Source organism: Lissotriton vulgaris, chromosome 8 (assembly GCF_964263255.1).
Source record: "Lissotriton vulgaris chromosome 8, aLisVul1.2, whole genome shotgun sequence".
Taxonomy (NCBI): Eukaryota; Metazoa; Chordata; class Amphibia; order Caudata; family Salamandridae; genus Lissotriton; species Lissotriton vulgaris.
In genome coordinates this window covers 407,753,860-407,777,826 of record NC_141696.1, presented here as the reverse complement: position 1 = coordinate 407,777,826, position 23,967 = coordinate 407,753,860, and the positions used below count along the sequence as shown (strand labels likewise).

Here is a 23,967-nt window from a genome sequence, read left to right as displayed (position 1 = left end):
TTGTGTAGGAAGGAACAGGCACTCAAGAGAATTTCAAGTGACGGATTGGAATGAATACTAAAAGATCCATTATTAATAATAGACTGCATCTGATTCAGGTGTGGTGAAGCCTGCATACCTACCTGTTGTTAAGATAATCCCACCAATAATGAGGGTTCTTCTGGGTAATAGCTGATGCCAGAGGAAGGCGCTATTCATAGTGGCAGACCACCAGGGGTCGTCAGTGCATATCCATAACCCTTACTAAAGCAACCAGTAGGGACAACGAATTGTAGAGGGGGCAGTTCTGGGCAACATGTGGCAAAGAATAGGAAAGTGTTTAGTTGCTGACTTATGATATCTCTCTCTGCATGGAGATATTGATAGGATGTGCAGAGTTTCTCCCTCAAAATGTTTGTACCTTGTACAGTTAGTTCTGGGAGTCTCGCCTTAGGCATCTTCTTTGTTGGTAGGGTGAGCACATCATTCTCAAGTACCATGTTGTCTGGTGATGCATTGTTTTTTGCACTAGGTATTACAGGTTGGTTGTGAGGGCTGAGATGATGGTCATTTCATCTCTATGATGGCTATGCTGCTTAATTTTTCACCAACCTGCAGTTTGATGGCATACTCTGTACATAGATCTTTGTAGACCCCTTTGTTATAGTTCAGCCTGGACATTATGGAGTTCTTGTTCAACTCATTGTTGAAAGAGCAGGGATGGAAGGCTCTTTGTCCCTTTCATGCAGGTGGTATAAAGCACCTTCTGTCATTGCAATAATATGGGAGAAAGAAAAGGGGGAAAGGAAGGAATTGCATCAAAAAACTCCGGGTCCTCTATGTTCATTTTTATGTGTTGGATGAGAGTCCACAGTCAAGAGCAAAACACAAGCAATGACAGTGCGATTTCATGGGAGGTGGAGCTGGTCTTTGGTCATGGAGGCATTAACACAGTCACATTTCTGGTATCCAACTCTAAACTCCAACTTGTAGATGCTTACACAGTTTGAGGAGAATCAAAGTGCTGGTAATATACAAGTGGTACCCACATGCTTGAGAGGAGCTTCATAAGAGCTCCCCCCTCCCACCACCCCCCAAATGGAGAAATCTCGCCGGGATGTTGATTTTCCACGCTCGCCAGCTTGATGTTGACGATCGCGAACGAGGAAAAATCTTGCCGGGAAGTTGATTTTCCTAAATCACGGTCGCCAATGTGACATTGACGAACGCGAGCGAGGAAAAAACCTCTGCTCCACCACGTGGAGCGGAGTTTTTCGAAACTCCGCTAGTTCTGTGTAATGCAGAGTGCAGAAAACTCTGCAAACTACACAAGCGAAGCGGAGTTCACCGCCCAGGGTTACTAAAAACTGCATTGGCTTCATGTTGTAAAGAGTTAACAATTTTTAATTGCCGTGCCATTCCAATCCCCCCGTGTCAATATCGTAATTAACGCCTTCTGCAGATGATATTAATAGACTGGTAACGCCTTGAGCAGTGGGTAATAATTTGTTGCTTAACTAGTCCTCATTAGTTTTTCACACAAAGCAATCTACCAAAAATATGGAATGCTTTTTTATAATTGTAATTTTCCACAAATTTAAAGAAGGAACATGTACTTACATTCTGTGATTTACCAGTTGAACTTCTTGAATATAATGGCAAGAAAAAACAAATTTCGCCTTGCTGGTTTTAATGAGGTCTTTGCGAAAAGTGTGTTCCTGAAATGACAGACAAATACACGATGAATGTTAATAAGTATGAATCAGGGAAACGTACTGATGAATTATCACAAATAATTCAACCAGTGCATTTTAATTTTCCTCACATTTTAATGTCAATAATTGTGGACAAACCGTGGATCTGATTCTCAACAAACTTAGTAGATCTGCAACAGGAGGTTTAAAAATCGCATAAGTATAGATATACTACATGGGCATAGCTACGAGGACCAAGATGGCTGATGCCTAAAACCGAGCCTCCGCACCAGCCTGACAAAATCCTGATATTCCAGCACACCTATGGTGCCCATTGGAACTCCTGAGGGCGCACTGTGTGTTTCGGAGCACCTAAGCTACCCCAGGGGGTGTTCAACAATACATGCGGCAATGTGCATCTGGGACCTTGGGAGCAGGGGTGCACTGTAAAGGCCTATCCCAACTTCTATTGATGTACCGGGGGGGTGCAGAGAACAGCGGCCTTATCGGGCATTGCCATTTGGAGACCTAGAGGAGGCGGAGGCAGAGACAAGGCCAGCAGAGTGGCTGGGATGACTTTGGTGAGCCCTGGGGCCCCTCGTTTATTTTCAAGGAGCAGAGGTGAACGGAACAGTGAGTAGCAGCCGGATGGGCTGAGTTAGCCGCAAGCCCAGGTAGCGGCTATGATCCGGCGTAAACCACAAGGCCATGAGTCTACATTGGAGCCCCATGGGAGTGAAACAATAGTAGATAAAGTCTCAGCGAACACTGGCCACATGGGGGAGATCCCTCCCCGGACAGAGGAGAGGAGCAGTCCCACCCTACCTCCTGGGGTTTCCTACTAAGCAGTATTCATTTAAGAGAAGGAGCAAGGGAGTGTCCTCCCTGGTGCAGGTGAGAGCCCTAAACCTGTTGCGGGGATACTGCACCCATTTGGATGCTTGCAGGTCCAGTTTGAGGGAAAGCAGCTGGGGCTTTAACCCCCCACACATTCTTCTTTATCGGTGTGAACTTTGGCACGCGTGCAACGACCGAAGACAGGCCGCCAGATGGGTGGGGCTAGGAGGACCACTGGAGATAAATGGGGATGGAGGCACTATCTAGTCACAACGGAGAGGGGTCACCCTGACACTGAGGGGGTTGGAACCCTTAGGAGGCCACCACCTTTAAGGCTCATGGCAACCTAGGACAGTGGCCTTCTGTTAGAAATGTTGTTTCTGGTTTGCAGAGGTATGCTCCCTGTCCAAGCAGGAACCACCACTCTAGTCAGTATAAGCTACATACACACTAAAAGATAACCTGTGCTCACCCACTGGTAGCTTGGTACAGAGCATTCAGGTTTATCTAGAGAGGCACTGTGTAAAGTATTTGTACAACACACACACATTCACATAATATAGACGCCACAAAAATACTCCACATAGGGTTAGGAAAATAGACAATAGTTTTATGAGTAAATCAAGACCAAAATAACAAACATCCAATAAGATGAACTGGAGTTATGAATTTCTACAGAATAAATCAAAAAGCTGTGCTTAGGAGCAAATGACCGTTAGGGGTTACTGGAGGTCACACAGGGTAAATCCAAAGTTCGGGCCGACTGCAATGGATGGTAGGCTGGTTACAGAACTCAAGTAGGTCCAGCTGAAAAAGTACCTTGGATGGAGCAAGCGTCGATGTCAGTCTCAATGTGTCAGTTCCAATCCGCGCAGGTGATGAAGGCGTCATCGACAAACTCTTTACGATACAAGTGCTTCGTCGTGGTCGATCTGTGCAGTCCGTCAAAGCGATTTTGTTGATCAGCTTCTGCGTCGAAGGGCAATGCGTCAGATTTGATGGGTCTGGATAACAGAAGTCACCTTTCAAGGGCCCTGTACTAGATTGGCACCACTTAAGAGGGCAGGACTCACAGATGGCAGAGTCCAGGTACTGTTGCAGGGTTGAAGGAAATGTTTGTTGGCCCTGCGACTTCACAACAGTGGGCAAGTCAACAAGCCCCTAGAGTCACTCTGGGTTCAAATGAGATGGGTCCAGTCCTTTTCCTTAGCAGGGCAGAGATCAGCAGACAGCAGGGCTGCACATCAAAGCAGATAAGTAGTCTTTCGAGAGCAGCAGTCAAGCAGAGTGGCAATCCTTGAAGCATGCAGTCTTTACTCATGGCAGAGTTCTTCTTTGGTCTAGTAGTGTACTGTCTTGGTAGGGTCAGAGCCCCAATACTTATACCCAGTTGTGTGGGGGTGACTTAAAAAGAAAAGTCTTTGAAGTGCACACATGCCCTTTCTTCCCAACCCTGGCTTCAGACTGTCAGTAGGGGGGTAATCAGCCCTTTGTGTGGGAAACAGAACACTGCTGATTCAGGTGTAAGTGTCAGCTCCCCCCTCTTCCTGCCAAGGAAGAGCTATCAGAATGCAGATAAGTTCTCTGTCACAACTACCCTTCCTATGTTTGGAGCTGTCTAGAGGGAATGAACAAAGTGTAGCTGTCACACACCCCAGACGTGTTTTGGAGACAGGCACACAGAGCAGTAAAAGCAGAGAAATGCCCACTTTCTGAAAGTGAATTTAGGAGGGTAACTGCACTCTTTATGTTAGTGTGATGGAGTGTTAATCCGGTATGTGTGCTGTGCTGGTATGTAGTCTGCAAACTATGGAATGTAAGGTGAATTAGGCCTGGTTGAGAACCAGGACACCAGTACGCACTACTTGGTTGAGTTTGAACGTTAGTACATTTATTTCATTATCATCAGTCAATTATCTTAGGTCAACATAACATTCATATTCATGTTACATTTGTTCTAGCGCATGTTCATTAGCCAACAGGTACATTGTTGTCTTCAAACAAAAATTATACATCAAGATATTAATACATTCACTGTTCACCCAATGCATTTCGGGGCGCGAAGCCCCTTCGTCAGGGGTCTGTGTGTAGAAAAAGAAAGAAAAAGAAAAGAATAAGGAATCTCTTTACTGTTGATGCACTGTCAAAAGTATGGCAGAGTCTCTATATAACGTATTCGTCTTACCGCGAACTAGGTGAAATATTGGATGATTCTCCGAACTAGGTGAATGGTATAAATCTGCATGGTGAAAAGGACTGGGTTTAGACATGCGGATTTTGCTAAACCGTATATGCGTTTACAAGATCATTGCATAAAGCATAGGGTTACCTGTATTAATGTATTGATGAAGTCTATGGGGATAAAGAAAAAAGAAGAACGTGGAAGGTTTTAAAACGTCTTCAATGCACAATGCTAAACTGGGTATATGTATTTTTTACAATAATATACATGAGGACCCTCACCTTGTGAATGCCGATTTGAAAACAGAGAGCCTGTGTGAAAACAAATGAAATACTTATCAGTATTGAGAGCTAGCGGTGGTTACAGTAAGTAAACGTGCCAAAAGTGGCTGAGTTTACCTGTAAGTCCTACTTGGTGAGCGTCAGACTCGGCAAGTGCTCAAGACGCGAGTATAAGGGATCTGCCAAAGAAAATGAACACGATGTTTTACACGAGTGCTGGCTGGCGTGTGATTAAACAAAGCTAACAGTTGCTGAAGCGCTCGGCTTGGCGGTTCAAGATTGAATCTTACCGTGGCTGAGTGTTAAGCGTTCCAGTATCAGCGTTTCTTCAAGTAAAGACGCGAAGGCTGTCAGTCCTTCCTTTATGTGAAAGGCTATTGTGCGTGTAACTATAGAAAACGGACTCCAGATTTCCTGACTCCGCGTTTAGGAAAAGCGGCTGGTCTTTCTTAAGTTTGAAAGATCGTGTATATGTTAGAGGTGGACACCCGACGTATCTGGCGCATAGTAGGGCATTAATTATTTGCACAAAATAGTGAAGGGCGCGATACTAGTGCGCTACTGGTGAAACTCCTGATTCATTTAATCAGTGATATACATAAGATTGTGGATGGCAGTGGGCGCCATCTTAGAGCGGTGTGTATAGTTGCAAATCCTATGTACAAAGTGAATAGGATAGGTTAAGTGGAAACGGAGGAGATGAATAAGAGGTGTAAAATATATGAAGAGGTCTAGTATTTATCACCAAGCAAGTCTTTTCCCTATGGCATATATACATCTTATATTTCGCTGCGAGCATTGTGGAAATATCAAAAATCTTTAAGCATGCCTGCCTATTTACATTCTACGAGTGAAGGATATTATGTTTCTTTAATAGCCTTGTGTTGTGGTAAGATAAGCCGGTAGTGAAGAAAGTAAAGGTGAACAAAAGGGGAGGTCTAGTGTTTATCACCAAACAAGTCTTTTCCCTATGACATATATACATCTTATATTTCGCTGCGAGCATTGTGGAAATATCAAAAATCTTTAAGCATACCTGCCTATTTACATTCTACGAGTGAAGTATATTATGTTTCTTTAATGGCCTTACGTTATGGTGGGATATGCCTGTATTGAATGGTAATAAGGAAAGTAAAGGTGAAAAAAAGGTTCAGGTGCACATTGATGTAAAACTAGGGATGAGGTAAAGATAAGGCAAAAGTGTTCAGGTGCATATCAATGTGAAACTGGGGATAAGGTAGTGAATGAGTATCGATGAGATACAATGTTAGGTTGAAGAGTGGGTATTGCGAAGAGAATCATGGTGGTTTGCGGTTTGGAATACCTATAGAAAACATATGAGATCAAGCTTGTCATTCAATCCGTTTGGGGTAAGGGTTTGAAGCTTGCGAATCCAGAATGTTTCTCTCTGAATCAGTGTTTTAGCGTTATCAGTACCCAATTTTTGGGGAACCATTTCAATGACTTGGAATCTTAGTTGGGCGATGGAGTGTCCAGCTTCGTTCCAATGTTTAGCAAGGGGAGCAGTTAAATTCTTGTTACGGATACGGCTTTTGTGTTCCGTCAATCTGATCTTGAGTTTTCTGTCTGTTTTACCGACATATAATAGTCCGCATGGACATTTTATGGAATAAACCACGTGTTCTGAGTTGCAATTGGTTGTGTGCCTCAGTTTTATCTTTTCTCCCGTTCGTGGATGCAACAGAGTATCTCCTGGAATTACATTGTTACAGTTTTTACAGTTGTAACATTTCTGGGTTCCTTTATACAATCTTTTTGATGCCATGTCGCCGTCGGTGACTTTGTTCAGTAGTTCTTTTAAGTTTTGTGATCTTTTATACGCGAACAGTGGTTTGTCGTGAAAGAGTGTTGCGAAATCTTTTTCAGCTGTGATAATTTCCCATCTTTTGGAAATTATCCGTTGTATGTCTTTTGACACAGATGAGTATTTAGACACAAATACCGTCCTTTGACTGTCTGTTTTGATCTTTTTTTGCAGTAGATTCTTTCTGGGCATATTTTTGACTTTTTCCATGTGACCTTCTAGCAGCTTTTCAGGGTAACCCCTGTCCAAGAATCTCTGTTTTTGTTGTTCAAGGCTTTTCTCGCAATCTTTCTCGTTAGATGATATTCTTTTAATTCTCATGAATTGAGAAATTGGGAGATTATTTATGAGATTGGTTGGATGAAAGCTCTCATAGAGCAGTGCCGTGTTTCTGTCTGTTTCTTTTTTAAAAAGTTTGGTTTGAATAGATCCATTTTGGAGTTCAACAAGAACGTCCAGAAAAGGTAATGCTGTGTCACTGATACTGTGGGTGAATTGTATCCGTGGATTAGCCAGGTTCAAACTCCTGATATTCCGTGACAGTTCTGCAGATGTGTGTCTCCATATGATGAAAATGTCATCAATATAGCGCTTGAAATAAACTAATCCAGCTTGCCATGTGGGATCTTCTAGTATGAAGTCTAACTCGAACTTCGCCATAAAGATATTCGCGTAGACGCAGGCTCCTGGGAATCCCATGGCCGTGTCTGTTTGTTGAATGTAGAAATTTTCTTTCCAAACGAAGTAACTGTTTAAGAGACAGAATTCAAGCAGCTGTAGTAAGAAACATTTCAGTTCATCCGGTATTTCAGATCTTAGTAATGCCCATTCCATCGCTTCTAACCCTTGTTTGTGGGGAATTGATGTGTAAAGCGAGGTTACATCAATCGAGCATAGTGTCCAATTTTCGTCGTTCATTTTTGTGACTTCAGTTAAGCTTCTCAAAAAGTCTGACGTGTCCTCTATGTATGTGACCCATTTTTGCATGAACGGTTGCATGTGTGCATCTATGAAGATGCCGAGATTTTCAAAGATCGAGGAACAACCTGAAACGATTGGCCTGAAGGGGGGGTTTTCTAGGCTCTTGTGAACTTTCGGAAGAAAGTATATTTTGGGTCTGCGTGGATAGGGTTGCTGTAGGTAACATTTTGTTGAGTTATCAATCCAATTGAGTTCCTCAGCTTTGTCTAGAATGTTGCCTAGATGCTGTGCCATGCTCATGGTAGGGTCTTGCTCAAGCCTGGTGTATGTACCAGCATCCTGAACATGTTCATTTCCTTTTTGTGTATAGAAAGTTGTGTCCATTAGAACTAGTGCACCGCCTTTATCAGCTCTTTGGAATGTGAGATCTCTATTATTCGCTAATCTTTGGAGGGCACTGTATTCTGCTCTGGTGAGGTTTCTGCTTTTCCTTTTGAGTTGAATTCTACTCAAATCCGCTTTCACTAAAGTTTCGAAGGTGTCTAGAGTTTTGTGGGATGTTGGAGGCATGAAGTTGCTCTTTGGTTTGAATCGTTTGTCTATTTCCGTATTGTCCATTATTGGATTGAGGGCTGAAAAAAAGTACTTGAGCCTTAGGATTCGCATGAATTTGAAGAGTGCTACCTCCATTTCCAGGGCATTCGTGTGGTATGTAGTAACAAATGATGTGCCTTTGTTCAGTACCTTTTTTTCAAAGTCGGTAAGAGTGTAACGTGAAATATTGATTATGAGGTCTTGGTTTGACTTCTCAGTCCAGTTTTCTTCAGCAGGTCTCTGTCTTTCTCCCGCTGTTTTTCCCTTTCCCTGTCCTCTTCGCGATTTTTTTCTCCAGTTGTTGTTGTGGAGGTTTCCGGTGGTTTGCTTGGTGGAAGATCCGTCGCTAAAAAAGGAGTCGATAGTGATCCAGTTACAACACTTGCTGGATCAGAAAGTTGTGTTGTGGGTTTTTGTGTTTGTGCGGTTACCACTGGTTGCCTTCTTGAACTTATGTCGCTGTCTGAGACTACACTTTCATCTGAGGAGGTGGGTTGTTGTCTTGTTTTGCTATTAAATCGTCGTTTCGCATAAACCTCTGCCCAGGTGTAGGCCTCATTTAATTTATAATCAATAGTGTCACGTTTAAATTTACGTAACTTCGTTTACACTTCGTGACACTATTGATTATAAATTAAATGAGGCCTACACCTGGGCAGAGGTTTATGCGAAACAACGATTTAATAGCAAAACAAGACAACAACCCACCTCCTCAGATGAAAGTGTAGTCTCAGACAGCGACATAAGTTCAAGAAGGCAACCAGTGGTAACCGCACAAACACAAAAACCCACAACACAACTTTCTGATCCAGCAAGTGTTGTAACTGGATCACTATCGACTCCTTTTTTAGCGACGGATCTTCCACCAAGCAAACCACCGGAAACCTCCACAACAACAACTGGAGAAAAAAATCGCGAAGAGGACAGGGAAAGGGAAAAACAGCGGGAGAAAGACAGAGACCTGCTGAAGAAAACTGGACAGAGAAGTCAAACCAAGACCTCATAATCAATATTTCACGTTACACTCTTACCGACTTTGAAAAAAAGGTACTGAACAAAGGCACATCATTTGTTACTACATACCACACGTATGCCCTGGAAATGGAGGTAGCACTCTTCAAATTCATGCGAATCCTAAGGCTCAAGTACTTTTTTTCAGCCCTCAATCCAATAATGGACAATACGGAAATAGACAAACGATTCAAACCAAAGAGCAACTTCATGCCTCCAACATCCCACAAAACTCTAGACACCTTCGAAACTTTAGTGAAAGCGGATTTGAGTAGAATTCAACTCAAAAGGAAAAGCAGAAACCTCACCAGAGCAGAATACAGTGCCCTCCAAAGATTAGCGAATAATAGAGATCTCACATTCCAAAGAGCTGATAAAGGCGGTGCACTAGTTCTAATGGACACAACTTTCTATACACAAAAAGGAAATGAACATGTTCAGGATGCTGGTACATACACCAGGCTTGAGCAAGACCCTACCATGAGCATGGCACAGCATCTAGGCAACATTCTAGACAAAGCTGAGGAACTCAATTGGATTGATAACTCAACAAAACGTTACCTACAGCAACCCTATCCACGCAGACCCAAAATATACTTTCTTCCGAAAGTTCACAAGAGCCTAGAAAACCCCCCCTTCAGGCCAATCGTTTCAGGTTGTTCCTCGATCTTTGAAAATCTCGGCATCTTCATAGATGCACACATGCAACCGTTCATGCAAAAATGGGTCACATACATAGAGGACACGTCAGACTTTTTGAGAAGCTTAACTGAAGTCACAAAAATGAACGACGAAAATTGGACACTATGCTCGATTGATGTAACCTCGCTTTACACATCAATTCCCCACAAACAAGGGTTAGAAGCGATGGAAGGGGCATTACTAAGATCTGAAATACCGGATAAACTGAAATGTTTCTTACTACAGCTGCTTGAATTCTGTCTCTTAAACAGTTACTTCGTTTGGAAAGAAAATTTCTACATTCAACAAACAGGCACGGCCATGGGATTCCCAGGAGCCTGCGTCTACGCGAATATCTTTATGGCGAAGTTCGAGTTAGACTTCATACTAGAAGATCCCACATGGCAAGCTGGATTAGTTTATTTCAAGCGCTATATTGATGACATTTTCATCATATGGAGACACACATCTGCAGAACTGTCACGGAATATCAGGAGTTTGAACCTGGCTAATCCACGGATACAATTCACCCACAGTATCAGTGACACAGCATTACCTTTTCTGGACGTTCTTGTTGAACTCCAAAATGGATCTATTCAAACCAAACTTTTTAAAAAAGAAACAGACAGAAACACGGCACTGCTCTATGAGAGCTTTCATCCAACCAATCTCATAAATAATCTCCCAATTTCTCAATTCATGAGAATTAAAAGAATATCATCTAACGAGAAAGATTGCGAGAAAAGCCTTGAACAACAAAAACAGAGATTCTTGGACAGGGGTTACCCTGAAAAGCTGCTAGAAGGTCACATGGAAAAAGTCAAAAATATGCCCAGAAAGAATCTACTGCAAAAAAAGATCAAAACAGACAGTCAAAGGACGGTATTTGTGTCTAAATACTCATCTGTGTCAAAAGACATACAACGGATAATTTCCAAAAGATGGGAAATTATCACAGCTGAAAAAGATTTCGCAACACTCTTTCACGACAAACCACTGTTCGCGTATAAAAGATCACAAAACTTAAAAGAACTACTGAACAAAGTCACCGACGACGACATGGCATCAAAAAGATTGTATAAAGGAACCCAGAAATGTTACAACTGTAAAAACTGTAACAATGTAATTCCAGGAGATACTCTGTTGCATCCACGAACGGGAGAAAAGATAAAACTGAGGCACACAACCAATTGCAACTCAGAACACGTGGTTTATTCCATAAAATGTCCATGCGGACTATTATATGTCGGTAAAACAGACAGAAAACTCAAGATCAGATTGACGGAACACAAAAGCCGTATCCGTAACAAGAATTTAACTGCTCCCCTTGCTAAACATTGGAACGAAGCTGGACACTCCATCGCCCAACTAAGATTCCAAGTCATTGAAATGGTTCCCCAAAAATTGGGTACTGATAACGCTAAAACACTGATTCAGAGAGAAACATTCTGGATTCGCAAGCTTCAAACCCTTACCCCAAACGGATTGAATGACAAGCTTGATCTCATATGTTTTCTATAGGTATTCCAAACCGCAAACCACCATGATTCTCTTCGCAATACCCACTCTTCAACCTAACATTGTATCTCATCGATACTCATTCACTACCTTATCCCCAGTTTTACATTGATATGCACCTGAACACTTTTGCCTTACCTTTACCTCATCCCTAGTTTTACATCAATGTGCACCTGAACCTTTTTTTCACCTTTACTTTCCTTATTACCATTCAATACAGGCATATCCCACCATAACGTAAGGCCATTAAAGAAACATAATATACTTCACTCGTAGAATGTAAATAGGCAGGTATGCTTAAAGATTTTTGATATTTCCACAATGCTCGCAGCGAAATATAAGATGTATATATGTCATAGGGAAAAGACTTGTTTGGTGATAAACACTAGACCTCCCCTTTTGTTCACCTTTACTTTCTTCACTACCGGCTTATCTTACCACAACACAAGGCTATTAAAGAAACATAATATCCTTCACTCGTAGAATGTAAATAGGCAGGCATGCTTAAAGATTTTTGATATTTCCACAATGCTCGCAGCGAAATATAAGATGTATATATGCCATAGGGAAAAGACTTGCTTGGTGATAAATACTAGACCTCTTCATATATTTTACACCTCTTATTCATCTCCTCCGTTTCCACTTAACCTATCCTATTCACTTTGTACATAGGATTTGCAACTATACACACCGCTCTAAGATGGCGCCCACTGCCATCCACAATCTTATGTATATCACTGATTAAATGAATCAGGAGTTTCACCAGTAGCGCACTAGTATCGCGCCCTTCACTATTTTGTGCAAATAATTAATGCCCTACTATGCGCCAGATACGTCGGGTGTCCACCTCTAACATATACACGATCTTTCAAACTTAAGAAAGACCAGCCGCTTTTCCTAAACGCGGAGTCAGGAAATCTGGAGTCCGTTTTCTATAGTTACACGCACAATAGCCTTTCACATAAAGGAAGGACTGACAGCCTTCGCATCTTTACTTGAAGAAACGCTGATACTGGAACGCTTAACACTCAGCCACGGTAAGATTCAATCTTGAACCGCCAAGCCGAGCGCTTCAGCAACTGTTAGCTTTGTTTAATCACACGCCAGCCAGCACTCGTGTAAAACGTCGTGTTCATTTTCTTTGGCAGATCCCTTATACTCGCGTCTTGAGCACTTGCCGAGTCTGACGCTCACCAAGTAGGACTTACAGGTAAACTCAGCCACTTTTGGCACGTTTACTTACTGTAACCACCGCTAGCTCTCAATACTGATAAGTATTTCATTTGTTTTCACACAGGCTCTCTGTTTTCAAATCGGCATTCACAAGGTGAGGGTCCTCATGTATATTATTGTAAAAATACATATACCCAGTTTAGCATTGTGCATTGAAGACGTTTTAAAACCTTCCACGTTCTTCTTTTTTCTTTATCCCCATAGACTTCATCAATACATTAATACAGGTAACCCTATGCTTTATGCAATGATCTTGTAAACGCATATACGGTTTAGCAAAATCCGCATGTCTAAACCCAGTCCTTTTCACCATGCAGATTTATACCATTCACCTAGTTCGGAGAATCATCCAATATTTCACCTAGTTCGCGGTAAGACGAATACGTTATATAGAGACTCTGCCATACTTTTGACAGTGCATCAACAGTAAAGAGATTCCTTATTCTTTTCTTTTTCTTTCTTTTTCTACACACAGACCCCTGACGAAGGGGCTTCGCGCCCCGAAATGCATTGGGTGAACAGTGAATGTATTAATATCTTGATGTATAATTTTTGTTTGAAGACAACAATGTACCTGTTGGCTAATGAACATGCGCTAGAACAAATGTAACATGAATATGAATGTTATGTTGACCTAAGATAATTGACTGATGATAATGAAATAAATGTACTAACGTTCAAACTCAACCAAGTAGTGCGTACTGGTGTCCTGGTTCTCAACCAGGCCTAATTCACCTCACTTTCTGAAAGTGACATTTCTAAAATAGTAATGTTAAATCCAACTTTACCATTAAAGAGGATTTAGCATTATCATTCCAATGATATAACACATGGTGCAGCTACTCCTTTCTGATCAGGAATTACAGCTTCAAAGTGTATTAAGGAAATACCAATGTTAGCCTTTAAAAAGAGTAGGCGTCACAGTAATGAAAACCAAATGTAGCTGTTTGTCACTATCAGGACATGCAAAACCTAAAAGTACATGTCCTATCTTTTACTTACATAATACCCAGCCCTATGAGCTAACTAGGGCCTACCTTGGGGATGACATTTGTAGTAAAAGGGGATTTTAAGGCTTGGTAAGTAGTTTTAAATGGCAGGTCGCTGTGGCAGTAAACTACACACACAAGTCCTGCTATGGCAGGCCTGAGATAGGTTTGAAAGGTTACTGGTGTCAGTGGCACAGTCAGTGCTGCAGGCCCACTCGTAGCATTTAGGTTACAGTCCCCGGGTATATGGTATACCACATTACAAGGGAGACTTACAAGTAAACTAAATGTCAATTGTGTATACACCACTGTTACCATGTTTAGGGGAGAAGCACGTGCACATTAGCACTGATCAGCAGTGGTAAAGTGCTCAGAGTCCTAGGGACAACAAAATAAAATCAGAAAAATAGGCGGTAAGCAGGCAAAATCTTTGGGGGAAGAACACCCTAAGGATGACCAGCCTAGCACCTTTACAGTGAGCCCCAAAGGACCGCAGTGTGGGCCCTGGGAAAGGACTGCTGTCACACCCTTGGGGACTTCCAGGGTTGACGAAGATACCTGGCCCCACTGGAACTGTGAGCATCCCCCTAGGTGGCAAGAACGTATTGACTTTGTGTGGGAGTAGGGGGAGTAGCACCTGGACCAGGTGCCAGGAGACAGGTTGGAAGCGGAAGCCTGCTATTAGGGGGGCACCAGAGTAATAACAAGGACAAAGAATGTTAAGCTAATGGGAGCTGACAGATAGAGGGGGCCCTGCAAGGGGACTCAAATGTGGACTCCAATCCAGTGACTAGGAGAAGAGATGGGCAAACCTATGGCCAGGACACATGGTCCCCTCCATGGGCAGCGTGAGGCTGAAGAGGACACAACAAAGGTGGCGTTGGCCCTGAATGTGTTACCTGAACCCCTACAAAGAACCTTAGACAAAATCCTTGATGCCATTGCTGATGCGAAGGCCACGATCCAGTGGGAGATCAGCTAGGTAGCAGTAGAATTGGGCCTGTTGAGGCTAGACCACCATAAATTGGCCAATAAAGTCAAAGAATCAGCGGCAGCCATTATCCAACAGCAATCAGCACAGAAATCTATGAGGGTACAATTGAGGGGCCTGACGGACTGGGAGAGCAAACGTGAGCATTGGGCAGAAGAAAGAGAAGTACGCAATAGATGGAAAAATTTGCAAGTGATGGTTCTCCCTGAGGGTATGGAGGTGAGTGTCATGGTGGCATACTTGGAGTCTTGGACACAGGCGATTGTGGTCCAAACTATTTCACCCCCTTCTTTGAACTTGAGAGGGCACACAGGGTACCTGCTTAGCCCAGGCCCTGAGGAGGCCGCCCAGACCAGTGGTTGCCAAATTGCTACACTATAGCGACAGAGGCACACTCATGCAGTGTACATGAGAGGCAGACCTCTTTAAGGTGGGTAATGAATGGGTGGCATTATTCCTGGATTACACTGCAGCCATTAAGACCAGTAGAGCCTCTTTCCTGCAGATGAAGAGGGAGGGCGCTGCCGGAGGAAGGACTACACTGCTCAATAATATTCCCTGATAACTGAAAATCATGGGGATGGTGTCTCACACTTCTGCCTGGACCCAGAGGAAGCGTGGGCCTGGACTGAAATGCATAGCGCAGAAGAGAAGACCAATCAACACGGCTTGAGGGGAGCAGCAGAGAAGTAGATATCGTTCACGGGGGCAGTGAGACATGGCTTGCTGGCAAAGCCAACCTGGACACAAGTGGACAGGGACAAGGCAACGGTTAAAGGCACCAATGCGGAGGAGGACTCAGCCTAGGGACATCATTCAAGAGATTCAGAATATGAGGGGACGGCAGCCCTCTGGATGTCACCCCCCGAGACGGCAGACAAACTAGTTTAATAGAGGCGGGGAGCGTCTTGACAACTGGGTGGGATTTTCCCCAGAGATTCCAGTGGGTGTGACGAAGTTGACACGGAGGCCGATGCGGTAAGGCAGAGCCAGAGAACTTGTGTGGACTTTGAGCCTACCCTCACCTCCTATCCTACAGAGTTAGAAAGGCGGCCGAATGTTGTGACTGTTTATTTGATAATCACTGTTTGGGTGGCCTGCCGTTGGTTGGCTGCTCTAGGGCTGGGAAGGTGGGACATATGTTTATTTATTGTATTATTGTTTTCAGTCTCAGGGGGTGGGTGTGCCTGGGGTGAGTGCATTGGGGACGTAGGAGGGGTGACACACTCATTGCATGCATTTAAACTCATAACATGGAACATCAGGGGAATGGGAGCGCTGGCAAAATCCACATATGTCTTAAGAGGTGGGGTACATATTGCCATGCTGCAAGAAACACACCTCATGAATGTAGAGGCTGGAAGGTTGCAGCGCCACTGGCAAGGACAGACACTAGCCACCACATATTCAGCATTTGTGTGAGTGCCGCTAATTTGGGTGCAGGCAGGGGTCTCCTTTGAGGTCATGGAAGTAAGAATTGACAAAGAGGGTAGACGTGTGCAGGTGGTGGTTCGGCCGAGTGGCGCACTGGTGGTACTGGTGAGTGTGTATGTACCAAACAGGGATCATTCCCCTTTCCTGAGCTCTCTTTCTGCGTAGTTGGGTCACCTGGCAGAGACGGCCCTGCTTCTTAGGGGTGATTTTAATTGTGCGCTAAACACAACACTGGACCAATCACCCCCGCCACTACCTGGGGCACTGGCTCATAGAATGGCCAAAGGCATGAGTCATTAGATAGGAAATGGAGGATGTTTGGAGCACACAACATGCTTTGGACAGGGACTACTCGTATTACTCCAGGATTTACAAAGTACACACCAGACTGGACCCAGTTCATGGGGTCTGTACCGATATGTGACATTCATCAAATGCTGCGGCTGCACATGATCAGATCACAGTTCATCCTTCTTGTCCTTTCAGCCTGTTGACGAATGTCCTAAGATCCCATTCGCATTTGCACTCAGCTGCTTTAACAGACATGGTGTTTGAGGACACATTACTCAATAAGATAGTCCAATACTTCACTGAGAATTCCAGAACCGCCTGGAATGGTCTGTTAAAATGGGAGGCCTTCAAGGGTGTGGTGCAGGGGCACTGTCTGAGCCAAAAGATGGGTATTCATCGCTAGCTTGATTTGGAGTTCATGTGGCTTGATGCCACTGTTCATAGGTTGGATATGTGTTGGGTCCGGACCCAGAGGTTCTCCCTCATTTACTTGAGGACAGGGAGCAGTATAACTCCGTACTGGAAATCCTTGGTGCACCAATAATAAGGAATATATTGCCCATGCCCATAATGAGGAGGGAAGCTTGGGAGACTCCTGGCCTGGATGATCCACCCAGAGGGCAGGAGTGCACCCATCACTTGTGTGGTGTCACTGGAGGGGGTCAAGCTCTACTCCCCCACAGACATAAGCTCAGCGTTTCAGAACTATTACGTTTCTCTTTATAAACCTATGGGGGCAGACCAACTGGGTGCTCCTGTTATCCTCCTGGACCACATGGAGGTCTAAAGACTTCGGCAGAGGCGCTTAAGAGTTAGTGGGCCGATGAATATGATACTTTACTCTGCACGCGTTGCCAACGCATGCCATTACCTAGCATTTTTTACTCCGTAACTACTTTTACAACGCAGGGCTTTACACCGCATGTCATTACAATTCATTTTCCATTACAACGCAATTTACTATTCTAACTCCACTGGGGCATTGTAATGGGGAATGTTGCAATGGCTTGTGGTGTAAAGCCCTGCATTGTAAAAGTTGCCGCAGAGGAAAAAATGTGGGGTAATGACATGCGTTGTAATGCAGTCGGTGTAAATGATGTTTACCGGGACCGATCACTGTTCAAAAAAAAAAGACTGCCATTAAGATCATGGCCACTGCCAAATCACTGGATCTGAGTGGGCTCCCCAAACAATTTTATGCGACGTACGTGGCAGTGTTGGCTACAAAACTGGAGGCCCTGTATAAGGATGCGCGCTAGCTGAGGCACCTCCCGGACTCAACAAGAGAGGCCTTGATTGTGCTGTTGCCCCAGACCAACTTGTCTGAGGTCACTAGCGCAGACTTCAAACCTCCATTCTTAATACCAACTTCAAGGTCTTGAGCAAGGTGTTGCCCTCCCAGTTGTCTGAACTGGGGTGGCAGAGTGGGCTAAAGAACGGTTATGGATTAAACCCAGATCTTTTGACTGGGTGTGAGTGTTTGATTGATTCAGATGCTCCGTCCATCACCACCCCCTTTTGTACCACTCCCAGCTGGGGGCCATACATGATGGGTCTAATACACACTGATCATAATGGGTTTATCCCTACTCATAATACATCCTTTAATCTCCAACGGGTGTATAACATCTACCACAACCGAGAATGGACGGACCATCCCAGGCCATGATCATGTCAGTAGACCTACAAAAGGCCTTTGATACTGTCTGATGGGACTTCTTGGAGGCAGTTATGCTCTGTATGGAGCTTGACACCGGATGGGTTAGCTGGGTGTGGTTGTTGTACTCAAAGCCCATGGGCACGGTGAAAACGGGATGCACCATCTCTGATTATTATGACATCTTTCAAGGTGAGAGGCAGAGATGCCAGTTTTCACCACCAATCGTTGCCCTGGGAATCGAACCAATTGCAGAGTACTTACGGACAGAATGCAGAGGTAGGGTTCTCACAGTAGTAGAAGAGGAATATATTATCTCTCTTTATACAAATGATCTGTTGATTTACCTGCATACTGGGGAAGAGGATGTCAGCTTTGCCTTTTGGCCCCTTGGGAAATACTGGTCTTGCCGGTCAATAGAGCCAAAATTAGTATTTTCCCTGTGAAGCACAATGCCTCCGACCCACTGGTTATCCCCTGGACATCTCTGGGCGCTCCACACATTCAAATACCTGGGTATCCACATTTATCACGGCCCAGCTGATCTAGGGGCAGGCAGTTTGGATTAGGCAATGTGATCCCTAAACTTTTGTGTCCCCTTCTGGCTGCCCGTAATGATGCTTATAGTGCTCTCTACGATGGTTATGTTTCTATGGCTGCTTTATAATTTCACAAGCCTTCCGGTATGAGTTCTGGTGTTGTGGTTTCAGCAATTTCTTTTCAAGAAATCCCCTGTCCTACACATCTATGAAATAAAGTAATCCCAGTAAAGTAAGGGAGCGTTTTAGAAACGTTATCACCCCATTTCTCAACCTAATCCAATCTTTTTTCAAAGTACATTTTCTTGCGCCCTTGAGGTGGAAACCCAGTGGGAATTTCTGTAAAAATGTGTAACGATAGACCTTCATGAATAATTAATAGAAGTGTAACTTTGTGGGTGTTCACTATATTCCCAAGGGCCACACTGTCTCTCCTACAGGTCCCGAGGGAAGGAGAAGTAGGTACTCAGCCGGGAGAGCAGAAATGGAAAATTCCAGAGTAACTCTATAAGCCCCTCGCATTGACCATGAGGCACATCGAAGCCTTGTACAAAATCACTACGGGGCATTAGTACATGTCGTATGTATTTGTAAATTAATGCTTATTAACCAGCATTTATAATCACTGTATATATTGCACATTTTGCGGTGATATTCACAGCGCTGGTCCCCGTGATGTCCTGAGAAAGAGCTTGGGGGTAAGCTCGAAACATGTTGCCACTCTACTAGATCTCCTGACTCATTGTATATCAGTGTGACCTAGAGACCACCCCACTTTTAACATATTGGCTAGGAGCAAGAATAAAGTTTTTCCGCTCACTAGTCGGGTATTTTTAAATCACTCCACTCCATACACAGCACTGCACCACACATAGATCTTCACAAAAGTGCTACTACGTATCTCGCAAGTCGCAGCATGCCTCAACCCGCAGCAGGTTGGGATGGCCCCAATGATGAAGCATGTCACCGTGGGGAAACCCTCTACCTCCCCCCCGTTTTTCGAATTTCTCCTACAGGACCACCATCCACGTCCCTAGCACTAGCTTACTAGGTTCAGAAGCTGAAATATTAGGCAAAAAAACAAGCTGGGAAATGGAAAATTCCAGAGTAACTTTCTAAGCCCCTCGCATTGACCATGAGGCACATCGAAGCCTTGTAAAATATAATTACTGGACATTAGTACATGTCGTATGTATTTGTCAATTAATTCTTATTAACCAGCATTTATAATCACTGTATATATTGCACATTCTTGAGTGATATTTACAGGGCTGGTCCCTGTGATGTCCTGAGGAAGAGCTTGGGGGTAAGCTCGAAAGATGTTGGCACTCTACTAGATCTCCTGACTCATTGCATATCAGTTTGACCTAGAGACCACCCCACTTTTAACATATCGGCTAGGAGCAAGAATAACGTTTTTCTGCTCACTAGTCGGGTTTTTTAAATCACTCCACTTCATACACAGCACTGCACCACACATAGATCTTCACAAAAGTATAACTCAGTACTTCGCAAGTCGCAGCATGCCTCAACCCGCAGCGAATTGGGATGGCCCCAATGATGAAGCATGTCACCGTGGGGAAACCTTCTACCTCCCCCCGTTTTTCGAATTTCTCCTACAGGACCACCATCCACGTCCCTAGCACTAGCTTACTAGGTTCAAAAGCTTAAATATTAGGCAAAAAAACAAGCTGGGGTTATGACTAAAAAATCCTCCTTTTATCCAGCAGATCCAGCAAGCTACTCGCTCAGAGCAGAAACACCCTCTCAAAAGCTGAAGGCAAGGGATATGGGCTTTCACAATTACATCAATGGCAAGTAACGCTTGCTTCAAAGTGAGGATGCTCAGAAGGATAGTAAATTGCTGAATACATTTTGAAAGCTAAACACAGAAATGAAACTGATATCATTTCTTTCTGTGACTTACAGATAAGTGCTGGCAAAGGCAATCATTCTGTTAATGATGGTGTACTCAAACTCCAAGGGTACTACCTATATATGGGGATACACCATGAGTTAATCCACAAATTCAGATGTAAACTTCTTTAGTTATGTGTTATAATGTGCAAACTTGTTTATTTGCAACTTCTTTGCAGTGCCTTGATCTCAAGTGTAAGAGTGATGAGTAAGTCCCCACTGTTCTTCCACCTCATATCAATATTTGGGCATGGCCATGCTGGATTGGGCCTTGCATGTTCCGTAACATGGTTGGCTGGGTCACGACCACCTTTAAGGAAGTGGGTTGTTCTGGTAATGTTTAAGTGGCACTTGAAGTTCTTCTCTAACAAGTTGTGATTTAATGTCATTTTCAATGCTGGAAGGCAGGACAGGGCTTGAAGTTCGCATTCAGAGTATCTATCAGATGAGGACGCTGCACCTTGATAACGTTATCTCCTTCTGAATGTGGCCTGTGTGACCAAAATGGTGGTGTTTGGCTTGATGTTGCTGTCTGAAATCTACTGTGGGACCAGTGCCCCACTTCATTATGGTTAGTTCATGGTATGTCAAACTTGAATCTTTGTCCAATGTATTTTCTGTTTGTAGAATTTACTTTTGCCACCAATTTGTTTTTGTTAGATGAAATATTTTATGTGATTGAAAAGTATTGTTTACATGAATATATTTTATATTTTTGATTAAAGTTTGATAATCTTTTTATCTTCTGTTTGAGCTCATTTTTGCAATAGTTACTATTATATACTTTTGTGTAGATTTTAAGTTGCTTGGGAATAATATTTTTCACTGGGTTTTCTGTTTGTTAGACCAGAGATCCCTGGTTGGCTGAGGTAGGTACCTTAGGCCAAATAGGGACCAGAGTTTCCATGTCAGGGAAATGAAAGTCACCTTCTGAGATAGCCCCCATTCACCCTCTTGGTAGCTTGGCACGAGCAGCCAGGCTTATCATCAAGGCAAATGTGTAAAGTATTTGCAACCAGGCTCACAACAACCCAATGATGACACCACAAATAGACTCCACAAGAGTTTTATAAAAACAAGTATACATTTTATATAAAAAGATATACGATAAGACCACACAATATAAATCATACATATGTGTACTATTTCTCCTGGCCGTTTGTAAGGCCAGCCAGCCCTTGTAAGTTATGGCGATATTAATGAGCACTTGTAAACATTACGCTGTAATCCTAATACCATGTTATGCCGTTCGTAATGCTAGAATCAGGCACTTTTGCAATGTAAAAATAATGCAATGCGTAACACAACAATTAGGCACTTTGCAATGTAAAAATAATGCAATGCGTAACGCAACAATCTGCCCTTTGCAATGTAAAAATAATGCGATGTGTAATGGAACAATCAGGCACTTTGCAATGTAAGAATAATGCAATGCGTAATACAACAACCAGGTACGTCATTATGCAGAAATAAGGCAATGTGTAATTCAGTATGTAGTTAGTAATGTAGGAATAATGCAATGCGTAATACGCTAGTCAGATAGTTCGTTATGCAGAAACAATGCAATGCGTCATACGACAATCAGGTAGATTGTTATGTAGAAATAATGCCATGTGTCATACACTAATCAGGTAGTTTGTTATGAAGGGATAATGCAATGAGTAATACACTAATCAGGTACTCCATTACACAGAAATGATGCAATGTATAATAGGACAATCAGGTACTCCGATATGCAGAAATAAGATAATGTGTAATACACTCCGGCACCGATCACGGTGCCACAGGCGGTCTCTTCGCCTCTCCTTCTGACTCGCAGTCAGCCTCTGTCAACAGTTGCCCCCAACACAGGTATGGTGTAACAAAAAGTGCAGCTCCGCACTCCGGCCTGGTACTGCCACTCCCTTGGCAATACGGGCCGCGATAAGAGCCGAAGCAGAGGCTCGCGCTGCTGGAATGAGAGAGAGGCCGAGAGCGTCTCCCTCTGAGCCCGCACCCCACCCCAGAAGTCGACACACGTTGCCTGGGGGTCACAAACTCACTCTCCTCTCCTCGTCCAGCGGCTTGGGCCTCTGATGCAATCTTTGTGAATTGGAAACAGCGGGCTCAGGCCAGCGGCTCACCTCTGGTCTGGCCCGCTACTGCTACAAAGATCTCAGGCTATCACAGGGCACACGCATACAGCGTCGCTGAGACTCCCTTGCCCTTTGGGTACACGATCACCGGGCACTCCACAGGAAGGTCTCAGGCTGCACGAAGAACACGAGCACAGCATAACTGAGACTCACTCTAACTCCGGGTGCGCATTAATAAGGCAATCCTCACAAAGGTCTCAGGTTGCACAAAGCACACGCACACAGCGTCGCTGAGACTCACTTGGACTCCGGGTGCATGATAACAAGGCAATCCTTCCAAAGGTCTCATGCTGCACAAAGCACACGCACACAGCGTCGATGAGACTCACTTGGATTCCGGTGCACACAATAACTGGACTATCCCAACAAAGGGTTCAGGCTGCAAAAAGCACATGCACACAGCGTCGCTGATCCTTGCTTGGATTCCAGGTGCCCACGATCACAGGGCACGGGTTACGAGGGTCTCAGGCTGCAACAAGCACAGGCACACAGCACCGCTAAGACTCTCATGGAAACCTTTGTGTTCCTGAGTTTCCGCAACAGGCAGCCAGCTCACCTCGGGCCCTTTGGAACAAGTCACTCCAGAACACAGCACACCAAAGTCATTTCAAGCAGGGGGACACAGCACACAGCAAAGTCCCTTTAGCCTTTCCTTGGTTAAAACCTCAAACTGTAGGCCAGCTCCAGAACACACAGCAAAGGTCAGTCCTTTCCTTCAGTCTCTTCAGTTGTTTCTTCCTTGGCAAAGGTTCCTCTTGACCACAACATATTTCCAGTCTTGTTCAATCTTGATCAAGCCATTCTCCAAAGTTCAGGGGCTTCAGCTCTCATTGTTATACCCTTCAATGGCTTTGTAGTATTAGTCTTCAGGGGGGCACTGACCCCTGTTCAAACCAGTTCTGGGGGCCTGTGATACGGCGTCCTTCCCTACCTCCATATCCGACCCTGAGGCGTCCCTAACAACGTGGTCTCCACCCCTCTATCCTTCATTTCAGGAACCAATCAAACCCGTAGTTGGGCCGGAATTGCAACCCCGTGACCCCGGAAGACCCTCCCCGATCCCTGACTAGGAGACTGGAAAAGACGGAGCAGAGGAGAGTGAGACGTTTATCGCGGGGAACTCGTGGCAGGAGGCTTGTGCGTACCCAGAGCCAGAAGCGACGATCCAGGAAGAGGCGGAGGAGGCTGAGGAGCGGCCGCAACTCACGGAAGAGTTGCGGCGGGGCATGTGAGTACCAAACACCCAGGTTACTCCGAT

The 23,967-nt window shown here is 44.1% G+C and overlaps 1 protein-coding gene across 1 annotated transcript in view; it reads right to left on the bottom strand.

The window, feature by feature from the left end:
- Window positions 1-23,967, bottom strand: part of VWA3B (von Willebrand factor A domain containing 3B) — a 981,637-nt gene that overhangs the window by 265,639 nt on the left and 692,031 nt on the right. The window contains exon 26 of the mRNA XM_086934174.1: window positions 1,600-1,697. Coding sequence (XP_086790300.1) covers window positions 1,600-1,697 — 98 coding nt within the window. The remainder of the gene's footprint in view (window positions 1-1,599; window positions 1,698-23,967) is intronic.